The sequence below is a fragment of the Chinchilla lanigera genome, unplaced genomic scaffold (genome assembly GCF_000276665.1).
Source record: "Chinchilla lanigera isolate Chin_1 unplaced genomic scaffold, ChiLan1.0 scaffold00007, whole genome shotgun sequence".
Taxonomy (NCBI): Eukaryota; Metazoa; Chordata; class Mammalia; order Rodentia; family Chinchillidae; genus Chinchilla; species Chinchilla lanigera.
Window position 1 is genome coordinate 1,440,836 of NW_004955408.1, and position 21,422 is coordinate 1,462,257.

Genomic DNA, 21,422 nt, shown 5'->3' on the forward strand with positions numbered 1-21,422 from the left:
TACTGCTGGGAGCCACATGACCAGACTGATCATCAAGAGAGAAAAGTACTCACCAGAGCAGCTTCTGGTCGGGTCTTAGTGACCCCCTTCACCCCCCTATTCCTGCAATGTGCACGTCTCAGAACACGGGGTGCTTTTCTCATTTTATTTTCCTCAACACACCAATGAATAACGCATCAGCAACCCTTTAAAAAGTACAGTGGCATGTGGCGTACAGGGTGACTCAGAGCTTGGAATACGTCGGTACTACCAGACTGCTGAGAAGGACCATCAGCGTGACTGAGGGCTCCGGGAGTGACGAGAAACAACCAAGCCACAAATGTTCCTTCAGAAACTTGTATAAAAATATTAGAAGTAAAAATATTACCAAAATATATTTCGTGGCGTTGAGGTGGCCCACGGTGTGGAGCACCCTGCCCCCGCACGGGAGAGCTCTGTCTCCAAGGCACCCAGTTGAGTGCTCGGTGGTGATGGGATGGAGGGCAAAGTGCAAAGGGCCTAGGAAGCAGGGAGAGGCTCAGACATGGAGGCTCAGATATTGTCAGTGTTTGGGTGTGTTAGACTGTTCCCCTACCAAAGGCATTCATTCAGTGGAGGGATACGGCATTCCCAGCAGGACACAACCACCTGGACGCCTGAGTCTGCTGCGGGGCTTAACTGCTATTTTAAGAGCAGTCCCTGCATGTGGAGGAGATCTTAGGCACTGCTGCTGCCAAAGGTAGGCAGAGACAAAGAACCCGGATGTAAGATGGGTCAGGAGTTGAGCAAGCCCTGACAAGACACAGGGTCAGAGGAACTTAAAGGGGAAATGGAGCATGTTATTCTGCCCCACGCCAGGCAGTTCCAGGGGCTGTTGAGAGTCTACACACATGAAGAATGTACCAACGTCTAGATATGAGTCCTGTCTCGGCCCCCCTAACAGGGTGGAACTGCACTAGTGGGCAGCCCTGCAGGATGCAAGGAAAGCTCTGCTAGGAAAGGCAGGGCAGGGCCAGGTGCCACAGTGGGCACAGCACCCCTCTGCCACAAGCAGAGCCGGCGGTGGTCCTGGTCGTGCCAGGACTTCCTGTGCACCGTGGGCAGCAGGCCGTGGAGGGCGGCACATTTCCAGCTTCCTAACTCTGCAACCAGGAAGGGGCCCAAGTGGTGCCGGCCACGCTCAGGGAATCCGTGTGGCTCATCAGTAAGACCAGGCGAGCAAAGTGTGGAATGAACTGCTCTTCCCAGCACTCTCTGCACGTCTTGGGATTACCCAGGCTGTGGGCAGGGGAGGAAGAAGCCTTCTTGGGGGCCACCAAAATCTCACCTAATACCAGCAGGTCAGCTGGCAGACAGATCCAGGCTGAGAACTTCTTGCCTCAGGGTTCTCAAAATGCAAATTTTTGCCTCTCCACCAAGGACGCACAAACAAGGACTCCACAGGTCTAATTTCGTGAAGACCCATGTCTGAGGGAGGCGCTCTGGAGAGCAGCCTTGTTCTCCATGGAAGCCTTCAGACCGTGGCCACCGCTGGGGGACAGGTCCTGGCGCTGTCCCTGACAGGAAGGAGGCTCCTATGCCGGCACCGGGCCTCAGCCACCTGAAGGCAAACGACAAGTGGCAGGGGTTCTCCTGCTGTTGGCAGACACAGTGAGCAGCAAACGCAGCCTAGAAAGGAACTTCTCAGGGATTCTCAGGCATGCAGAGTAAAGGCGAGGGAAGCCGTGGTGGCGAGGGCCCGGCGGACCGCAGGGATGGTGCCACAGCAGCGGGGAGTGCGCCTTCCCAGGTTCCTGTGCAGTCTGCAGGGCGCACAGCAGGGCAGCACCAAGCACCCTGTTGGGATGCACAGCGGAGAGAGGAGGGGTTGGTGCTGGACGCCCGACAGCAAGGGCTGCCCGCAATGCTGGCCTTTGTCAGTGAAGCTGAACCTCAAGAACTCAGGCTTGGAAGTGGCTGGAAGCTGGAGTCTCTGGAGCAAGCTAGGGTCCCACAGGACACACGGTGGCCCCTTCCTTCACTTGGAGCTGAGGCACCTTTCACAGGGATCAGAAGACCGCACAGCTTGACAGATAGCTCTTCCGCAGAGCAGGAAGCTGCCGCGTGGCTTCCCATAGCGCAACTTGCTCCCCTCCTTCACTGTGTGCTCGGCATAGCGGCTCCTTCCCAGCTTGAGGGGTGAAGGAGGCGTGGCCAGATGCGATGCGTGGAGGTGCATAGGCATTACTGTTCTCTGCTTTCCTCGAGAAACACTGGGGAATTACGATGGTGAGAACTGTACTTGTAGGACTAGTATGTCACTCCACTTTTGGATTTGGACACTGCCCCTGCCAGAGAAGTTGATGGTGCGATGGACGACTCAGTGTGTTTCTCACCACAGTCAGAATGACCAAGCAAAAAGACAGGAAGCGACCACTTTCAAATGAAAAGAAGAAATTCAAACCTTCCTGGTTTCCTGTGAACATTAAGACCTTTAGAAGCCTAGACAGAAGCTGGGCAGGGACAGGAAGCTGCAGCCGACCATTCCAGAGCAGCAGACACACTAATGTGTCGACACGGGGATCCTCCAACCAAGGCAACATGGGCCACAGCGCTCTGAGACGTGGCCTCAGGCTCTCATCTCTTACGTTGATTGCACACCAGGAAATGTGTCACAGAAGTCAAGGCGGCTGGGAACATCAACTGCATCTGGGAGGCTTGTGTCATCTCACACACACACATCACACCGTGTAAGCCTAGCTGCGGTGTGCAGAGCGGACAACTACAGTGCAAACAGCTGGAGAGGAATAGCTGGGGAGGAAAGCCCTGCACAGGTATCATCCCAAGGCCAGACTTGAGCTGAGGACCAAAGGAAATGGTAACTCAAGAAGGTTGATCAAACTGCCCCCCAGGTAGAGAATCCAAACTGTAAAAGCTGGAAATTAATTCTGATTCTGATCAGCAGATTCTCACTGTGTGAGGTCAGATCACACTCCCAAGCGTGGGGGTGGCAAGTGACACAGCGTTGAGTTAGGAGTGGCCAAGTCAGCAAGAGGATCATGTTTCCAGCAGAGGGACAGAGTAAGAAGCCAGGGGACACACAGGGTATGTCTCACCAAAGTTTGAAGTAGAAGTGGGGAGCACGATGTAAGTTTATCCCTAGGCCTCATGGGTGACCGTTTGCCCCTTACCCTGGGTGTCAGGAGCGTGGGTGAGGAGAGAACAGAGGTGATATTACCGTGGCAGCTCCTACGGGAGAGAATCTACAGGAATGGAACGCTTACAGACCACGTTCTTACTCCTTTCTTCCTTGGCTTCTCAACCTTAATGTTCACCAATTTATAATTCTCTTAAATTATAGATTCTATAAATCAATTTTTATATTATTAATGAAGCTCCATTTTGGTTCTGCTACTTTGTAATTCAGACTAGTAAAGAAAAGTACTGCTATTCAAGCAGGCAGAACTAAACAATAAGGTGCTGGCCATTCTTATGCTATCAAAAACTGCGATGTTGCTGGGCTGGGGATATAGCTCAGCAGCACAGTGCCTGCCTGGCAAGCATGAGGTCATGAGTGATTGCTGGTACAAAAAACAAAAACAAAAACAAAAACAAAAACACTACAATGCTGTGAATCTTGTCTCTCAGAAAATAGGATGAGTATCATAGGTATTCTTTAGAATGGGTTCTGTCATAATTAATTTGCTCAATCAAGGCTCTTCCATATAAGCTGCAGTCACATATCACTTTTCCCCAATATGATGTCTCTGATGTTGAATGAGGTTTGCTGTCTGATTGAAAGCTTTCCCACATTTATTACATTTATAGGGTTTCTCTCCCGTGTGAATCCTCTGGTGTTGGGTAAGATGTGTGCTTCGGATAAAGGCTTTCCCACAGATTTTACACTTGTAAGGCTTTTCTCTCGTGTGGATTCTCTTATGTTGGGTGAGGGCAGAGTGGTCACTGAACGACTTCTCACATATGTTACACATGTAAGGTTTTTCCCCAGTGTGAATTCTCTGGTGTTGGGCCAGGGCTGATTGGTCCCTGAAGGCTTTCTCACACAAGCCACATCTGTAGGGTTTCTCTCCAGTGTGAATTTTCCGATGGCGCGCAAAAGATGAATTATCCCTGAAAGCTTTTCCACATTCGCTACATTTATAAGGTTTCTCTCCAGTGTGAATTCTTTGATGTTCGGTAAGGGAAGAGTTTACCCTGAAGGCCTTTCCACATTCATTGCATTCAAAGGGTTTCTCTCCAGTGTGGATTCTCTGATGCTGAAGAAAACTTGTACTCTGGTTGAAAGCTTTCCCACATTCATTACATTTATAGGGTTTCTCGCCACTATGAATATTCTGGTGTTTGGTAAGATGTGCCCTGCATACAAAGGCTTTTTCACAAATGTTGCATTTAAACGGTTTCTCTCCAGTATGTATTCTGTGGTGGTGGGAAAGATGTATGTTCCGGATGAAGGCTTTCCCACACAAGTTGCACTCAAAAGGCTTCTCTCCAGTATGGATTTTCCGATGGTAAGTCAGTGAGGAGCTCACTGAGAAGGCCTTGCCACATTCCTTACATTCATACGGTTTCTCCCCTGTGTGGATTCTTTGGTGATGGATGAGGTGCGTGCTCTGGTGAAAGGCTTTGCCACATTCTCGACATTCATACCGCTTCTCTTTCATATACGTTTTCTGAGTTCTGTTAAATTTTTCAGTATGGGTTTTCTGATGCTTGCTAAGGGTGGAACTCTTAGAGAAGACTTTCCTGCACTCGTAACATTCAAAGGCTTTCTTGTTTGGCTGCAATCCCTGGCTCCGAACGACTGAGGAGCTCCCGGGGCAGCCCTTCCCAGACTCATGGCCCTGCTGTGCCCCGCCTCCTGGTGAGGTGTCCAGAGGAGTGGAGGCCGCTTGCTGCCAGTTCCTCTCCTGACCGTCCCAGCACTGCCACTGCAACAGATTGGCACTCTTCCAGGGATCGTCTCTGGTCGGCCCTTCCTTTCCTGTCCACAGACCAAACTCTTCTTTAGAAATATCTGCCTGCAGAATGGATTTCTTACTCACAGTGTTAGTCATCCAGTCTGCAAGACATTAAAAATAAGAATGTCTGTTTTACCCTGGTGGACAGAGCAATGGCATGAGATGACGAGCTGTTAACAACACTAACAAAGAGGTGCAGTCTTGAAGATTTTTTAAGTGATAACAAGGAAGGAAAGAAGAGAGGCGAGCACAGGGCTAAGGTGCAGTTATTCTAAAGTGTCCTGTGTGAGGAGTGTTTGGGAGCTCATCGCAGAGGTCCTAGGCCTGGGCTGGACTCCTGACTGCAATGCTTCTTTCTTTTGTGATCGAGAGAAGTCACCCGAATTTGTAAGCCTCATAAAAACTGAATAGAGTCCATGCTATGCCAACAGATATGAAAAAAAAGTACCTTGACTATTCCAGTGACATGACCTTTAAGGAAACCCAGATGTGGCCTTACAAAATCAATAAAACTCAAGGTCAGTACTTGGTAAAGAAAAAACTCAAGGGAAAGTACTAACATTTATATGTTCTATCCATTCATTTGAGCATTCAGATGAAAAATAAAAAGCTAGGCTGATAGGCTGTATGAAATACTTATGTTTATGCTCAGGAGAAAGTAATGTCTCTAAACCCATGGGAAAATGTGATACCTAGATGACAAAAGCATACCACAATAATGTACAAAAATAGAAGATCAGGAAGAAAGTAGTACACTCAGGCTACATCCAGCATGTCTGCTAAGGACTGGCTGTGAATCTGGGGACCAGGGCATTCACAAGGAATGAGCTTCTGCTACTTGAACAGTGTCTAGAGCCCATGAATTACTGCCAAATAATTCCTCTGCCCAGACAAAAATTCCTCACTTATTCAACACTTGTGTTCATGGATATCTTGATATTAATAAGCAGAGTTCTGGATTGCATTTTACTTTTCCATACATTTGTGAATATCCACCTTTAACTTAGGTCTACTTAAGACTTTGTACTAAGAAACATAATGCTAAGGACTTGATGCTCAACCCTGACAGTGCAAAGATTCCTAGGAAATCCTACTGAGTACAAACTTTCTCCATCATTTTCCTTTCCCACTGATCCCCAAAAAACTTCTACAAAGAACTACAATTTAAATAACTCTTCAATTATTTGGAAAAGAAAGTTAAACTGGTATATTTTAAGGCTAAAGTCCTGAGCTCAAACTAATATAAACTCACTCAAAACAAAGAATGGTTAAAGTTAAATGACAGTAGGGCTGTCTCTGAGGATCTATGACTGGTTCTAGAATTCCTCACAGATACCCAAATCCATGAATGCTCAAGTCACTTACATAGAATGGCATGCTATGGCCTATCACCTCTGTACAATCTTTTATGCATTTCAAAGCATCTTTAGATTACTTATAATAACATAATGTATATGTGCTCTGCTTTTACATTACATTGCTTAGGGAATAATGCAAGAAAAAATGTACACGTATTCACTAAAGAATCAATCATCATTACAGGCCTAACTGCACAGTACATGATTCATGGCTGGGTGAATCTGCACATGCAGAACCTGCAAATATAGAAGGCTGACTACGTTACCAAACCTCAAAATATTAGGGGCTGATCCAACATCTGGTCAATATAAAGCAACCTGTGACACATCAAATTTCTGCAGAAAACAGCTAGAAAATCTGAATTGAAAAAAATAATCTTGTGTGAAGGCATGTTGTCCAAGGGAGATTTAATAATTTAACATCTGGGAGAGAAGTGAAATAGAGGGAGGTGATTCAACACTTAGTGGTCTTTTCCTCAAAGAATTTGACGATGTGTTAAGCTTCTGAAGGAAAAAAAGACAAAAGTTAAGCAGAGATCCAGAATTTCCTATAGTTGTTGAAGGAGGGCTCAAGTGACACATGATGCTCTCAGCTGGGACCCTGCAGTGTTCTAACCTCTAAAGGGTAAGGGCAAATAAGAGGGGACAAAACCACCAGCTTGTACAGTCTCTGGCTGGATTCGAGTGGTGTGCTTGCACCTCTCTGGAGGGAAGTAAAACATCCAAAGTCTTTGTACTTCCTCACATATAATGTTAGGAATTTAATTAAAAATACCAGCAATACTAAGAAATTGAATGAAGAAAAAAAGATAATAGAAAAAAAAAAAACGAAGAAATCAGATACCAGAGTTATGAGACATGAACTTAAAAAAGAAACTTGATAACATGCTTGAGAAAACAGAAGACTGAGAATTAAGACAGAGAATTGGGACAAAAAAAATTAAATAGAAATCTTAGAATTGAGAAACAGAATCAAAATTATGAACTAAATTGCTGGATTTTATAGTATCTTAAAAACTGCAGAAGAAAGTAATAGTGAACTACAAAAATACGTGAGTGGAAAATATCCACATGCTTTGGCTTTAATGTGCCCCCCCCACACAGTTCATGTTAGAAATTTAAACTCGAAATTTGTATGTTGATGGCATCTACAGGTAGGGGCTTTGGGAGGTAGATAGGATAGATGAAGTCATGATGCTGCGGTGCTTGGGACAGCGTTAGTCACCTTAGAAGCAGCAGCAGAGACACCTCAGCCAGCTCTCTTGCTCTGTTTCATCGTGTGATGTTGTCTGCCCTTGCCACACTCTCGGACATTCCAGACTCCAGAGCAGTGAACCAAGTAACTATTCCTTATCACTTACCCTAGTTCGTGGTATTCAGTTATTGCAACAGAAAACAGACTAAGACACTATGGTAAAGGTGAAGGAAAATAACTGAAAAGAGGCATACATGACATGATGAAAAACTCGAATACATGTATGATTAGAATTAGGGAAAAGAACAGAGCATAACATCATTTGAAATGAGAAAGGCTGAAAATGGAGATTCTCCTACTCCAGGATAAATGCAAAGAAAACCCACCGAGGTGCATCATGGTAAAACTACTGAAGACCAAAAGAGCATCCTGAGAGTTGCCTGAGAAAATAAAATACATCACCTATAAGGAAGTAAACAAAGCCTGACAGTGTCTTTCCAGCAAAAATAATGGAACCCAGACATAACACTCAAAGTGCTGGAATAACCTGACAGCTTAAAAATAAAAATTTGACAGCAACAGAATTTCAAGAGAAATGAGCAGGTATCTCCAAAAAGTAAATATGGAACAGGTATTTGCATACGAATAAAAAGCAGATTTGTTACCACCAGACTCATATTAAAAGAATAACATGAGAGTTTCAGGCAGAAGAAAAATAGTTTCATGTGGAAATATGGAAATGTAAGAAAGAATAATAAGTAATGGGAAAAATAAATATGTGGGTAAATTATTGATTATATAAAACAATAAGTATGTATAAGTGATTGCAAATATATGTAGAATTAAAACAAAGAAAAAATACATAATAAGAAAACACAAAAGATAGAAGGAAGAAAATGCTGTTAATGATAAGTACAAGCACTGTCTGAAAATTATTAAAAGTAAGAAGTTATTTTGTATGGTAATAAACTGGTTTTACATATTAAATTTACCACTAAAAGACTAAAGAAGGTAAACTAACAAGGTAAAACAGGGTGAAAATGTAAAATATTTAATTAATCCATAAGAAAGCAAAAGAGAAGATAAAAATGGATTTAAAACAGGTGAGTAAAAGAGAAAATAAATAATAAGAGAGTAGACACCAAATCTCATACATATTAGTAGCTGATCTAAAGTATATTAAAGAAATTAAAATTATAAGACTGAATAATAAAAATAAAATTCAACTAAATGCTACTGAGAAAATACTAAAACTATAAAGGCCAAAATTTTGAAATTAAAAAATGAATGAAAAAGGCTAAATTGTGCAAAGATAGCTAGTGTACCTATACTAATCTCAGACAAATCATACAATATTAGAGAAAATAGACTTTAAGATATTTCATATTGACAAAACGGCAAATTTTTCAAGAATATATAACACATCTCCATTTGCAGAAAAATAGTATAACTTCAAAATATATTTTGCTTCAAAAGCAGAAACTTAGAGAATGAAAGGGAAAAGCATATATATCAGTAATTAGTGAGAGATGTTCACATGCCAGTTGTAATGATCAGAAATCAAACCATTAAGAAAAGGGAAAATTTCAACAATACAACAAACAAATTTAACCTAATTTACACACTTGGAGCCCTACTCCCAACAATGACACACACAATTAAGTGATCATTCACTAAAACTGACTAGAATTGTGATCATTCACAATATATCCTCTGAACTCAGCGGAATGAAGCCAGAAATGAACACCACAATACCCACTGGACAGTCAGAAAATCTGTACGTGTTTCTGCCATGAGCTGACCGTGTTTCCCAAAGTCCGTATGCTGGAACAATCTCCAGCGCATGGCGCTGAGCAGTGGGATCTCCAAGAGGAAGGAAGTCGGGGTCTGCACTCATGCATGGCGAATGCTCTCACGGTGACAGCGGGTGAGCCGGGCACCCCACCCCCTCCTCTGCTGCACACATACTCACATGTTCTCTTGTCAGATGACACCTCCTGCCATTTAGGACACAGCAAAAAGGCTCTCACCACATGAGTCCTCTTGATCCTGGGTTTCCCAGTGTCCAAAACTGTGAGCTAAATAAACTTATTTCTTTATTAATTACCCAGTGTGTAGGATTTGATACAGAAACACAAAATGCACTAAAAGTCTTAAATTAAGCAATATATTTCCAAATAAGTGATAGACTAAAGAAAAAATCATAACAAAAATTAGAAAAAATATATACATTTTTAGAAAATATTTTGAACTAAATATGAATACAAATATGAATTAGAACTTATAAGTCACAGCTAAAGCCATTTTAGGAGGAAATATACATATATACATTGATTACTAATCTCAAATTAAAACAACAGCAAATTAAACTCTATGGGAAAGAAAAGAAATAATATAGAAAACAGAAGTTAATGAAAAAACTGATAAGACTGCTAACAAGCCAAATCAAGACAAGAGAGAAAAGGTCGTGAGTTCAGTTCCCGGTACTGGAGAAAAACCAAAAAAAAAAAAAAAAGACAAGAGAGAAGCACATATTATTAATATCAAGAATGTCAAAGGTCACAGCAGGACCGAGTCCGCAGAGGTTTATTAGACAATAAGAACACAGTGAAGACATTTTTCAGCAATAAATGTGACTTTATAGAAAAAGACTCAAACTCTGATTGTGGAAAGGCACAATGTAACATAACAGGCATGGGAAGAAACAATATCTGCATGATACTATGTCTAATGTCGATAAAGTATATAAAATCTCCAGTTTAAAATTTTCTCAAAGACATTTTGAGGCAGAGATGGCTTCTCTAGGAATTCTTCTAACAATTATGGAAGAAATAAGGCCATTATTACACTAGATCTTCTGGAGAACTGAAAAAGGAACACTTCCAACTATTTTTTTCTTTTTTGCGATACTGGGAATTGAACCCATGGCTTTGGCAGTAAGCTACATCCCCAGCCCTGTTTCCCATTTTTTATTTTGAGACAAGGTCTCACTAAGTCTCTCTCTATACATGGCAAAACAAATCTATGGTTAAACTAGTTGTTACCTTTAAGAACAAAAGAAGCAGACAGAACTGCAGGGTTTTGGGGTACTGGCAATGTCCAACTTCTTGACATGGGTACTGAACTAAAGGTGTGTTTTTACTGTTAAAAATCATTGAATTGTACACTTATGATGTATGTACTTTTCTGTAATACACTTCAAAAAAATTTAAGAAAATCTGGGAGAGGGTTTTTAAAAACACCAATTTCTAGTGTTCTTTTTTTTTTCTTTCTTTCTTCTCAGTATTGAATCCAGCATTAAAGATGGGAATTTTGATTAGAAAATGAGAAGACCAATCTGAGTCCAATATTGGTATCAATGATTCCGTAATGAGAAAAAGAGAAACCTAAGGGTAGAAATCAAACAATAATAGAAGAAAATATCCTAGAACCAAAGGGCACGAATTTTAGATAAAAACACTCACCAAATATTTAGCCAAGGGCCCAGTAAAGCTCAACAGACAACAACAGAATGATACCAAGGCCCAGCTACCGGAACCTTAAGATTTCAGGAGTGAGTGAGGAGAACGTGCACGTGTTCAGAAGGCGCATCGGCCACAGGCGCTTAGGAAGTAGTGCGGGCCCCGTACTGGCAGCCAGAGGGCCATGTCCAAGCTCTGAAGGAGCATGATTCCCACGGCTGAATTCTGCCCGGTGAACTGATCTATAAAGTGTCAGGGAGAAAAAGGCATTTACAGACGTTAGCTTACAAAACTTTTGCTGCCATGCCTCGTTTCATAGGAAGCTCCTGGAAGGTGTGTGCTACCAAAAGAAGAACGGACCAAGAAAGATGACACATGTAGGACACAGGAAACAGGACACCCCACTAGGAGCGAGGGGACACAAGGGGACAACAGGGGCACCTGGAATAAGCGTCTGGCAGGTGGCGCAGCTCAGAGGCCCCATGAAAGGAGGAGACAGCTAGCGGAGGGCTGCGGTCAAATTAGCAACCAATACAAACGAGGCTAAGCGCAACGAGATGCGAGCACAGGTTGGTTGGGGAGCGGGCATTGCGCAAATGTATCACACAACTGACTTAAAACAAGCATTTAGGATGTCAGCACTAATCTAACAAAGTTACACTGAAGCTATGCCAGGAAGACAGAGTGGAAAAGGCAATCAGCGTCAGTAGTTGGGGAGTAGTGGTTGCGTGTATCCCTCACATTTTACAGACAGAATTGGAGAAATATTGTCAAAAACCGTAAAGGCAAGAAGTAGCAATGTAAACATGTTACATGGACCATGGAAACAATATATCAAATAATCAGTGAAAAGAAGAGACAGTCATCACTTTTAGAGAAGGACAAATGAAGAAAGGGATGTGAGGTTTATTATGCTGCTCATAATAAATAATATCATTAGATATTTACTTTTATGCATGCATTACTTTGATAAAATAAAGGAAAGGAAGTACAGAATACACTCCAAGAAATGTGAAGGAAAGAAATAGTGAAGAGAAAAATTAATACAGATAAAACAGGAAAGCTCATAAACGTTAAGTTTTATTTATTAAAAAGGCTAATAAGAAGATAGGCCTCTGACAAGACACAGGAAAAAAAGACAAAAGTAAGTATTATTAGGAGTTAATTTTTCATTCCACAAACACTGAGACCTGGTGTGCCAAGGACACAACAGTAAGCAAGATAAAGCTGTCCCTTCACTGATCCTTCACTGACAGAAAAGATTAAACAGGACACAGAAAACCCTTAAGATAAAGACAAATGAGAAAGACTGTTATTATTCCACTAAGTGAGAACGTCTGTTAGTAAATAAATACGAAGCTACAGACGGGAGAAGAGAACTGATGCACGCTAACTGCTAAGTGCAAGTCCCTGAATATATAAAGAACTACAAATGAACAGAGAAACTATCATAGAAACATGGACAAAGAATAGTGATATAATAAATCACAGTACACAAATTACCAGTAAACGTGAAAGACTGTTCCCCCTCATTCATAATGCAGGAGGTGCAAATGAAAATCACAGTGAGTCACGATTTCTCAGGAGTGAGATAAGCAGAACTTCTAACAGGGTGAGAATTCCAAGTTTGGGCAAGGATGTTAGACAGCAGAAACTTGGGTCAACTACTGATGCACTCTGGAACAACTAACTTAACCACTATCTGGGACAATATACCCTTAAAGCCAGCATCTCCCCGTCCCTGAGTACACCTAAGAAGCTACCACACATGTACGGAAATAGGTGTAAGAATATTCAGGTCAGCATTACTCGTAACACTGAAAACTCTGGAAACAATCTACAGGTCCACTGGCAGAAGGGTGGGCACACTGAAGTGGGGTCACTGAAGGGGTAACGAAGCACCTAAATGCCTCGTATGGGTTTGGAAAGGGAAGCTGTGGAAGTTTCCATCGTGCATATATATCTCATGATACATATACATCACGTGTAAAGCTGCCAAAAGCAGATGAACGTTTGGAGATACTGACGCTTGTGGTACACGCATGAGGAGAAGCCCGGGGGATGCTGGTATAAAATCGAGCCAGTGGCTCTCCGTGGTCCATGGAGGAAGAGGCAACGATGTGGTGCTACGTTCCTTCTGCAGGGTACGCGTACTGTTTCCTTACCAACCTTTAAACTCATCAAAGCATTGTGTATTCTCTTAGAGAGTCAATGTGCAGTACTAACAATGCATGTATTTTAAAGTGAAAGAAAGAAAAAATAATGGTAAATGTAGAACTCAATACAGAAGAGCAGTGTAGAAGTGCTAGTCCCCTACAAAAATTCCCCATGAATTTATGAGGAAAAATACAAATAAAATGGAAAATGAAAAAGCTGACATAATATAGAATGTTACAATTGTAGATAAATGCTAGGCATGGCTGTTACTAACACATTTTACAGCTCAAAAAAGGTAAGTTAGAACTAATGGGTAAAACAACAATTGGTACAGCAGAGAGAGACCAAATAGATGAATACATACAGAAGAAATTAAAAAGTTATTAGTAAACTACTCAAACTAAGTGTTCACACACTTTTCCTTGAGGTTATGGAGTGAATAATATCTGTGTTCATTGAAGCTCTTTTGGAAAAGGGGGAAAATGCAACAGTGAAGACTCAGATGACTCTCTTGCCGACTTCCTGCGAATCCTGACTTACTGTTTAATAGTGATATCCGTCCAAATTAACCTGGAGACCCAGTCTTCTGTGAAGTGGGGTTAATCTCACTGTATCACAGGCTGTCAGGATTAAATAGGGCAACACAACAACCCCCTAAGTCACCCAACAAATGCTCAAATATCAGCTCTCTCCTTCCTCTACTACAGTGTCTCCCAGCTCAGGAACAGAAAACTGAAAAAGGAAAGCTATCTCTCCAAAGGACTATTTCCACTATGATTAAAACTGTCTATTTCAATCCAGGAGTAATCAGTACAGTACTGAAAAGTTCTAGTTTAATACAGCTTAAGGAGCTCTTATATGAAGTGCCTAGGGTTGTGCCAGGCTTTGGAATAGCTGCACATGCACAGTGAGTGATTTTACAGAAGAACCCAAGATTAAACACGAAATTCATTTATGTTTCATACACACCTTATTATGTACACCCTTCAGTATTTTTTTTTCCTTTTTGAGACAGGGTTTCACTATGTAGTTCAAGCTGGCCTTGAACTCACTTTGTAGCCCATGCTGGCCTTAAACTCACAGCAATCCTCCTGCCTCAGCCTCCCAAGTGCTAGAATTACAGGTGTGTGCCACCTCGCTCAGCCCATACACAGTATTTTTTAGTGCATTTGAATTCAGGCTGCAACCCGTCACAGGAAGTCCGGTGTGCAAACTTCTACTTGTGGCAGCATGTCAGCGCTCAAAAATGTTGTCTTTTGGAGCGTTTCAGATTTTGGCTTAGTGGAACAAAGATGTTCAACCTGTACCCTGAAGATCAGAAATACACCTATTAAGATCCTAGAGGGCCTTTAAAGTCTTAGACAGTCAGCAAGGGATTCAACAGGAATAAGAAAAAAGAAAAACTAAAAACGAAATTCAGTAAACATTTAATGAGAAGAATGAATCAGGAGGACAACAGCAGAATAAATATTTGGAATTGCTAGCATTTCTTTATGGCAGCAATTTCCAGTCAAAACAAGTAAGATGGTTCAACTAAAACGTATGATTGTGTTTTCACATTATCACACACACTTGACTATAAAACCCTTCTATGCATAAAAGTGTTTCTTCATCTTCATATTCTCCCCATAGAAGTACAATAAGGAATTGGAGTTAATGATCAATGAATAGCTGATTGAACGACTTAAATAAAAAGTTACACCATAGTAGTAGGACTGTAGATCAATTTCTTTTGGTTAATCTGCCCCATTACTTTTTTTTATATCACTGTATAATACAGAATGAAACATTTAGAATGTCTTAATCTGGTTGTAATACAACATACAAATTCTGAGAATATCTTTAATTTTATTGAGCTAAGTTAAAAGCTTTTTGATAACTGAGTTTAGAATTAATATATTTAAATTCCATAAAAGATTTGAGTCCTAGACATTCCAGGTAGGTAGTTATTACAGTAAGATATAAATTCCTGCCTACTTCACTGGGTTACTGTGAAAAATCACTAATAAAAGGTTTGTAAAATTATTTTAAATCCTGCAAAATATTAGTTTAAAATGCAATGTCAGAGTGTTCTATTTAAGGCAATGAGCCTTCTAGCCTGTTGAGTGGCGGCAGGAAGACTCACCCCGCCCTTCTGCCACCAGACCCAGTGGGCTCTTCAGAACAAGTCAGAGCCACGGAACTGTCACGGTCCTGGCTGCCCAGGAAACAAGACCACGCTGCTTCCTGGCTGTTGAGCTTTGTGCCTGCCAGGTGTGACTGATACAAAAAAATGCACAGGCAAACTGGCCTGCTGGTGTTGTAGCCCGGCAAGAGCCAGAGGACAGCCCAGTGCTCGTGGAACCGCACATCCACACAGATGAAGAGCTATGCGGCACCGGAGCAGAGGCACAGTGTTCCCTGAAGACGGTGTTTGTAGGCACACGAGCTGCCCTCCTGTGTGTGCCCCAGTGCGGCTCCTCCTCCCCGGAGCAGGGCAAGTGGACCCCGCGCTGTCCGCATGGGACAGGATGCACAGAGTGGGAGAGAGCCGCCCACATGACAGCTGAGGACTTTTCTAAACCAGACCCTCTTAATTCATGCCAAACAAAAAGAGAAAAGGGTCGTGAAGGGAGGGTTCAGAGAGGCACCAACTGCCACAAGGAAGAAGCGTGACAGTTTGCGATGCATCCTGGGACAAATGTGCCAGCGAGTCCTGGTCACTTGCTGGGCTGTCAGGCCTACCTTGCCCAACGGGTCTCCTCCCACTGCCTTCCACATGCGTCATTCTTACCAAGACAGAAGGCTCCCGGCGTGGCCACCGGCATCCATTCTTCTCCTTTTCCCAGCTGAGAAAACGTATCGGCTTTCGGTCCTAAGAGTCCTGTTTTTGAGGGGAAAAATAGGACCACATCTATTCATAATAAAGACAAAAATCATTGCAAGGATGAGATCTGGTCCTCAGAACTTCCTGGAAAGGGTGACTGGACAGGAAGGCCCAGGCAGTCACATGCTTGGAGAAGAAAGAATAGCTCAGGCCTGACACTGACACCTGTTTCTAAGTTCCTCTCCCTGCTAGAAGGTGGGGTATGATGCAACCCCTAGATTTCTGAGACATTTCCACTTAGGACTCTAAAACAGGCCTGGGGACTACGGACAGGCAATTAGCAGCTCTCAAGACAGCATTCTCAGCGCGCCCACTTCCAGCCCACTCTTGTGTGGCGTCTGTCTGAAGGTTGTAACAGTATTGCCACTCGAGTGTCCGCCTTACCGAGTGAGACCAGGTTGCTGTAGTTCTCCAGCATCACGTCCCTGTACAGGGCCCTCTGCAGAGGGCTCAGCTGCCCCCACTCCTCCTGGGTGAAGAGCACAGCCACATCCCTGAAGGTCACCAAGTCCTGAAACAACAAAGCCAATCTCGTTGGCGAGGTGCTATCCTGGGAGGCTGAGGCCACTGTCCCCTGGACTGCGTGAGGATTTACAGGACTGTAAGCGTACAGGAACCTGGTGTCCAGGGCAAGGAAGCATGTGTATCAGATGTTGCTCCCCACTTTGAAGACTCATGGTTGCAGTGAAGATGTGCCTCCTCAGTACTGGGACCATGCACTGCGGTTCAGTTTCTCCCGTCTCCAGCAATCTGCTCAGCCTTGGCCTCTATCCACCCCACACGGCCAAACCCTAGTCAGGTCTCAGCACAGCCTTTCCTGTGATGTGGCCTGCTGAAGCTCTCGCCCCCTTTATTGTGATTTCCGGCTTACTTTCGGTCTGCACCTTTGGGCTGCTGCCTCCGAAGTATGGGTGAGTTCTACATCTCCCTTGTCTTCTTAGCATCTGCAACATGGCTCGTAGACTCAGTAACTATTAAAGTCACACATAGCATAATGATGCTCCCCTCAGTGACAGGCCACATTTATGACGGTGGCCCCAGAAGACTATGATGGAAGTGAGAACCACTATAGCCTAGCGACATGCATACAGCTGCGGTCAGGTTTTAGCACCGTGCATCACCTCTACGCTCTCGGTGACGCTGGGGTACAATACCTGCTGTGGTGCCAGGTTACAGAAGTGTGGCACACACGATCATGTGCAGCCCCTCCTGTCATTCGGCAATGACAGTAAACAACGTTCCTGATTACTGTATCCAGTATACTTTTAATCATCACTGTGGAGTACATTCCTTCTACTTATTTAAAATAAGCTCCCTGTAAAAAACAACACATGTGTCATACTGCTAAAAGCCTCATACATCTCCTGTCCATCTTGACTGCCTCAGGAAGCCACACCGGATGGCTGACCCTGGCCACCTAGATTTGTACAGACACTGCTGATGGTGTTCGCACAAGGATGAAATCACCTCATCACGCACTTTTTCAGGACATGTTACTGTGAGGCAACGCAGACTGTACTTTTCAGCATCTCCTCAACTGCTCGTCTTTCCACCCCCCAGACACGCACACACACACATACACACACACGCCAAGGAAGCAGACGCATCATACTCCTGGGCTCTGTTCCCTCTGATTTACAACTAGACCTTTCTTTGCAAACTCTCAAACTAAGAATAAATTGCCATTCTCAGATAACTGGAATCTAACACGTAAAATTCAATGTTCTCACAAAGTCTTCCTGGCTGACAGGCAGCTGGGCTGCACTGCCAAAGAAAACCAAGGGTTATCAGAAAGGACTTTCAGCTTATTCTAGCTGCTGCTTCCGCAGTCAAAGTCCAGTTTACCTTTGCCTCTGGGTTTGGGGAAACAACTCAGCATCTTTCCCATACACGCCGACTTCTGATCAAGGCTGTCTTGATCAGGCTTCTGTCACCCACACGTAAGCCCTAGTACACGGCAGGCAGCCTAGAAACGCTTGCCGAACTGAACTCACGAGCCAGTCTGTCAGGGACTAGTGTTCACCTGGGAGTTTCTGGTACAGGTCAGAATGCTCGGTACACTGTACATCCCTGATACATGTCCATTCGTGGCAACCAGAGTAATGCAGGCTATACACCAAGATGAGCTAGGATACTGAGACGGTTCAGACAGTTTGCCCCCAGATGCTTGTATGCTAGATTTGGCCCTCAGTGTGATGGTGCTGACAGGTGGCATAAGCTTTACGAGGTAGAATTAGGTAAAGCTTTAAATGTGAAGGAATTAGGACAATTTTGCCAAATGCACCCAAATTTATACACCGAATGAATGTATGAATGTGCCCCCTTTAAAGCTGATTGCATACTCTTATTTTATTTTATTTATTTTATTTTGAGATAAGGTCTCCCCATGTAGTTCAGGCTGGCCTTGAACTTGTGACAATCCTCTTGCCTCAGCCTCCCGAGTGCTGGGATTACAGGTGTGTGCCATCATCCCTAGCTGCATACTCTTATTTTATTGTTGTTTTTTTTTTTGGCTTTTTCTCCGGTACCGGGAACCGAACTCACGACCTTGCGCTTGCCAGGCAGGCGCTTTTGCCACTGAGCTAAATCCCCAGCCCCACATACTCTTATTTTAAAGAGGCTGGCACCACACAGAGCTTTTTTGGAATGTACTGAACTTGGAAGCGCATTTTTTGTGGGGAGGTGTGCCAGGAATGAAATCCAGGACTTGGGCATGCTAAGTGTTCTACTGCTCAGCCACATCCTCACCCTACAAAAGAAGTCTTTTGAATAATTTCATTGGTATCCATTATTTCTATGAAGTAAAAAACCAAATAACAGTTTAAGAAATAGAAGTCAATAGAGCTCTCCCTACAAAAGAAGTCTTTTGAATAATTTCATTGGTATCCATTATTTCTATGAAGTAAAAAACCAAATAACAGTTTAAGAAATAGAAGTCAATAGAGCTCTCCAGGGCTGTGTCAGGTCTTTTCCACTTTAGACCTCTAACCTTACTTGCTGTGTAGAAACAGTACTGGGGAAAGGTTTTCATCTCAGACCAACCAGTTGTGCCCCATACGTGACCTTTAGCAAGTCATCTAGCTCTAATGTCCACTTGGATGAGCCTAACATGGGGTGGGAGGACGCAACCGGGGTCAGCCGTCTGGGGGAGACTGGAGGAGGAGTAAAGCTCCGGGGCAGGGGAAGAGACATCCCCACACTCTCCATATCAGAAGGTAATTTAGGGAGAAAACCCCACTCACCCGGGCCATGGTTGGCAGGTGGCTCACAGCCATTCTCTCTTCTCTGATGCGGTCCTCTCAGGGGCAGGTAAAGTACTGTGGAGGTCGGTGGGGAGCTTGGCAGGCGTGAGATCCCTCAGGCTAGAAGGACCTTTACACCTGTTATGAGAGGGCTGGGTCAGAAGGTGTCACACAGCAGGAGGGAGGCTGTGAGCATTCATATCCCAGGGATCCTCCTGTACCTCACTGCAGGAACACTCTGGTCCCTATGTGCTTCCAACGCCCCTGCTTCTGAAAGGATTCTCCCTGCTTCCTCCCTCACATCTTTCCTCTAGTCAGACCCTCCATGTCTTTCCTTCTGTATGTTAAATACTTCGATTTGCAGAAAGCTTGCTCCAGCCCCAGTTCTCACACTTTGTACCCACCCTCCGTCTTCCTAAAGCTATGCTGAGGACTCCTAAGGAACTGTCTCTCCTGGGCCTGCTGATCCGGAGGGCAGCAGAGGAAGCGGGGCGAGGGGGTGACTTCTTCCTCCTGAAAAGACGCGATCTAAGCAGCCTGGATCTTCACTCGGGCCACGCCCTTCTATGCCTCAGCTTGCATTTGGGTGACCCAGAGTCGAAGGCGAAGCCAGAAGCTGAAGGTGTGTCCCTGCCGCTCGGTCGGGCCCCCAGGGAGGCGCTGCGGGGCTGCACTGCGGCGCCCTCGCCCTCGCCAACCCTGTCGCGGGCAATCAGCCGGAGCCCGACCCCCTGTGCGCCGGAGCTGCGGCTGCACCACACGCTAGGGGCGGCCTTCACCCCGTCCGCTCCACATGCACTCAGATTCGGACCCTAAGCCCAAGATACCCGATCCTGTCGGTCCCTTCCTTTTCCATTTGGAATAAAATCTCAGACACACACGTTTGGGGCATTCGATCAGGGTCCTCCAGAAGGGACCGTGACCCAGACCTCTTCGGCTTTCCCTCAGCCCTTCTTCCCAGACCTGACCACCCCGCCGTCGCTCTCCCTTCGCGGCTTTGGCCACCGTGCCTGGTCACCGCTAGGTCGCCCTTCCAGGAGCCTCTACCGGCGGCGAGAAACCACGGCCAGCACATCGCAGTCAGTACACAATGAGCTGGAGTCTGCATCCCCTGAGTCTGAACTGCGCTTGCGCGTTGCCACGGGAACCGCGGACCCCAGTTCCCACAAGTCATAGGGCTGCGGCATTTCTGTTTGCAGGACTTCACATCCCAGAAGGCGAAGCTGTGGAAAGTGAAGACCTGCGCCTGCGCACACTGGCTAAGCCGTCTGGGCGCTGCGGCTCTGAGTACTGAACTACGTTTCCCAGAAGCCTCTGCGGGGCTCCGCTTCCCTCCCCTACGCGCACGGAGCCGATCAGCGCAGATTTGACTTCTGTCTCTACCTTGAAACAGCGCCCCGGAAGCTGTAGACCAGCAGTTGACCAGATCAGGGAGATTGGTCCAGGGGAGCGGCGCCTGATCGGGTGACAAAAAGCCCGGAGGGCAGAGTAGTTACTGGGAAGGCTGGCAGGATCACACCTTTGGCCCGAAAAAAGCGTCAGATTCTCTCGTCAGGCCCGGCAGCTGGGCCGAGGCGTGGTTCCGAGAGGTGACGGTAACTCCTGCAGTAATCGTGGGGTTGATGGGTATATTCGGGTAAAGACCCTGGAGGAGTCTGCCACAGCAACTCAGGACGGAGTGGACGGCAGCTGGAACAAGGAGGAACAAAGAGACTGACAGGGGCGCTGAGAATTGCCCCAGCTGGTAGAACGGACTCATAGGCGAGGGCGAGCGGATGCCGAGGACTCTTGTCTTGGACAAGTGGATGATATTTAGAAGTTAGAATTTCTTTTTGTTGACTGTGTTTGGCTGGGGTAATGTGTAGGAATACCCCTGCTGGAGACAGTTCTCGTTGAATATGTAATATTCATGGATATCAGGAAGGAAAGATGAGGATTTCATGTGACCTGAGCTTAGTAACTTAGGGAATTTTTGGCCACCTTTTAGGAAGCAATGTATGTGACACCACATTTTCTAAACATTGGGGTTTTGATTGCATTCTCTAGACATTTACGAAGTATTTTATGAGCTAGGCACTACTTTAGAGCCTGGGTAAATAGGCAAAAACCTGCACTCTTGGAGTTTTAGTCTACTAGGGGAAGTAGCAAACGAAATAGGAAATGGCACACTGTGATAACTGTGCTGGGGTAGAGTGTGATGGGTTGT

The 21,422-nt window shown here is 44.6% G+C and overlaps 1 protein-coding gene across 2 annotated transcripts; it reads right to left on the minus strand.

Annotated features, from left to right (window-relative positions):
• Window positions 1-131: 131 nt before the first annotated feature.
• Window positions 132-20,980, minus strand: LOC102008379 (zinc finger protein 454). 2 transcript variants are annotated; one of them, XM_013507985.1, is made up of 5 exons: window positions 20,600-20,980; window positions 19,217-19,354; window positions 16,359-16,485; window positions 15,882-15,971; window positions 132-5,038 (listed from the first exon to the last, which is right to left on the minus strand). In XM_013507985.1, exons 2-5 carry the CDS (start codon window positions 19,247-19,249, stop codon window positions 3,702-3,704), a joined length of 1,587 nt encoding a protein of 528 aa, XP_013363439.1. In that variant the 5' UTR covers window positions 19,250-19,354; window positions 20,600-20,980; the 3' UTR covers window positions 132-3,701. The 2 variants fall into 2 exon arrangements, with proteins under 2 accessions (XP_013363439.1, XP_013363436.1); XM_013507982.1 differs by lacking the exon at window positions 20,600-20,980 and adding an exon at window positions 20,180-20,408.
• Between the last annotated feature and the right edge of the window lie 442 nt (window positions 20,981-21,422).